Source organism: Myotis davidii, unplaced genomic scaffold (assembly GCF_000327345.1).
Source record: "Myotis davidii unplaced genomic scaffold, ASM32734v1 scaffold339, whole genome shotgun sequence".
In the NCBI taxonomy this organism is placed as follows: domain Eukaryota; kingdom Metazoa; phylum Chordata; class Mammalia; order Chiroptera; family Vespertilionidae; genus Myotis; species Myotis davidii.
In genome coordinates, this window is record NW_006290778.1 from 2108002 (window position 1) to 2109054 (window position 1053).

Consider the following 1053-nt stretch of genomic DNA (forward strand, 5'->3'; position numbering starts at 1 on the left):
AAAGAGAGAGAGAAACATCAATGATGAGAGAGAATCATTGATCGGCTGCCTCTGCATGCCCCCTACTGGGGATCAAGCCTGCAACCCAGGCATGTACCTTTAACTGGAATCAAACCTGGGACCCTTCAGTCCACAGGCCAATGCTCTATCCACTGAGCCAAAATGACTAGGGCTCATATTTATCATTAACAACCAATGAATTATGGGTAACATTTGCAATCTGTGTAATTTTTAATATTAATGAGTGGCTTCATACAAGAGAACTTACTTCAGATTATAGGTATCATATTCAATTGAAGACCTTGGCACTGCAGGAATCATATAAAGAAATCCAAGATGTTCATTTTCACGTAATATTTGAATGATTTCCAAGGGATCACAGATGTTGGCTTTAACAACATCTTCCCGGTCCTCGAATATGTACTTAGGCAAAGATGAATAACTGGTCTTATAGAGACTTCTTCTTCCAATAGGTGGCAGTTTCTGAGGAGAGGGAGAGAATATCTTAGCAGAGGGTTCATCTACACTAATAAAAGAGAAACATGGTAATTGGCGTACAACCGCTACCCTTCCCATTGGCTAATCAGGGCACTATGCAAATTAACTGCCAGCCAAGATGGCGGCCAGCAGCCAAGCAGCTTGAAACTAACATGAGGCTTGCTTGCTTCAGTGAGGGAGGACTCCAACATTCCCCGCCTGCCTTGCTGGCCTCTGAGCTTGCAGTTTAAGAAACATTGTAACAAATATAGAAGCTAAACAAAACCCCAGAAACCTGCTTTCAGTGAGCCGGGATCTCAGAGCAGGAGTTATATGTTGTTTCGATTACAGAACCGAAACAAACCAGATAACTGCTTTCAGTAGTGGAGGCCTAAGAGCTGGAGCCTCAGAGCTAAAACTGGCCCAGAATAAAAAAAGAAAAAAGAAAAAAAGGAGCGGTTGGGAGGTTCCGTCACCCGCCAGCCTGAAAACAGCCCTCAGCCCCTCACCCAGACTGGCCAAGCACCCCAGTGGGGACCCCCACCCTGAATGGTGTGTGACCAGCTGCAAACAGCC

At 45.0% G+C, this 1053-nt stretch overlaps 1 protein-coding gene across 1 annotated transcript in view; it reads right to left on the reverse strand.

Moving 5' to 3' along the window:
- DNAH6 (dynein, axonemal, heavy chain 6) overlaps nt 1-1053 on the reverse strand; it is a 219792-nt gene that overhangs the window by 195274 nt on the left and 23465 nt on the right. Inside the window, 1 exon segment of the mRNA XM_015564106.1 lies at nt 269-526. Within this exon segment, the coding sequence (XP_015419592.1) occupies nt 269-526 (258 nt within the window).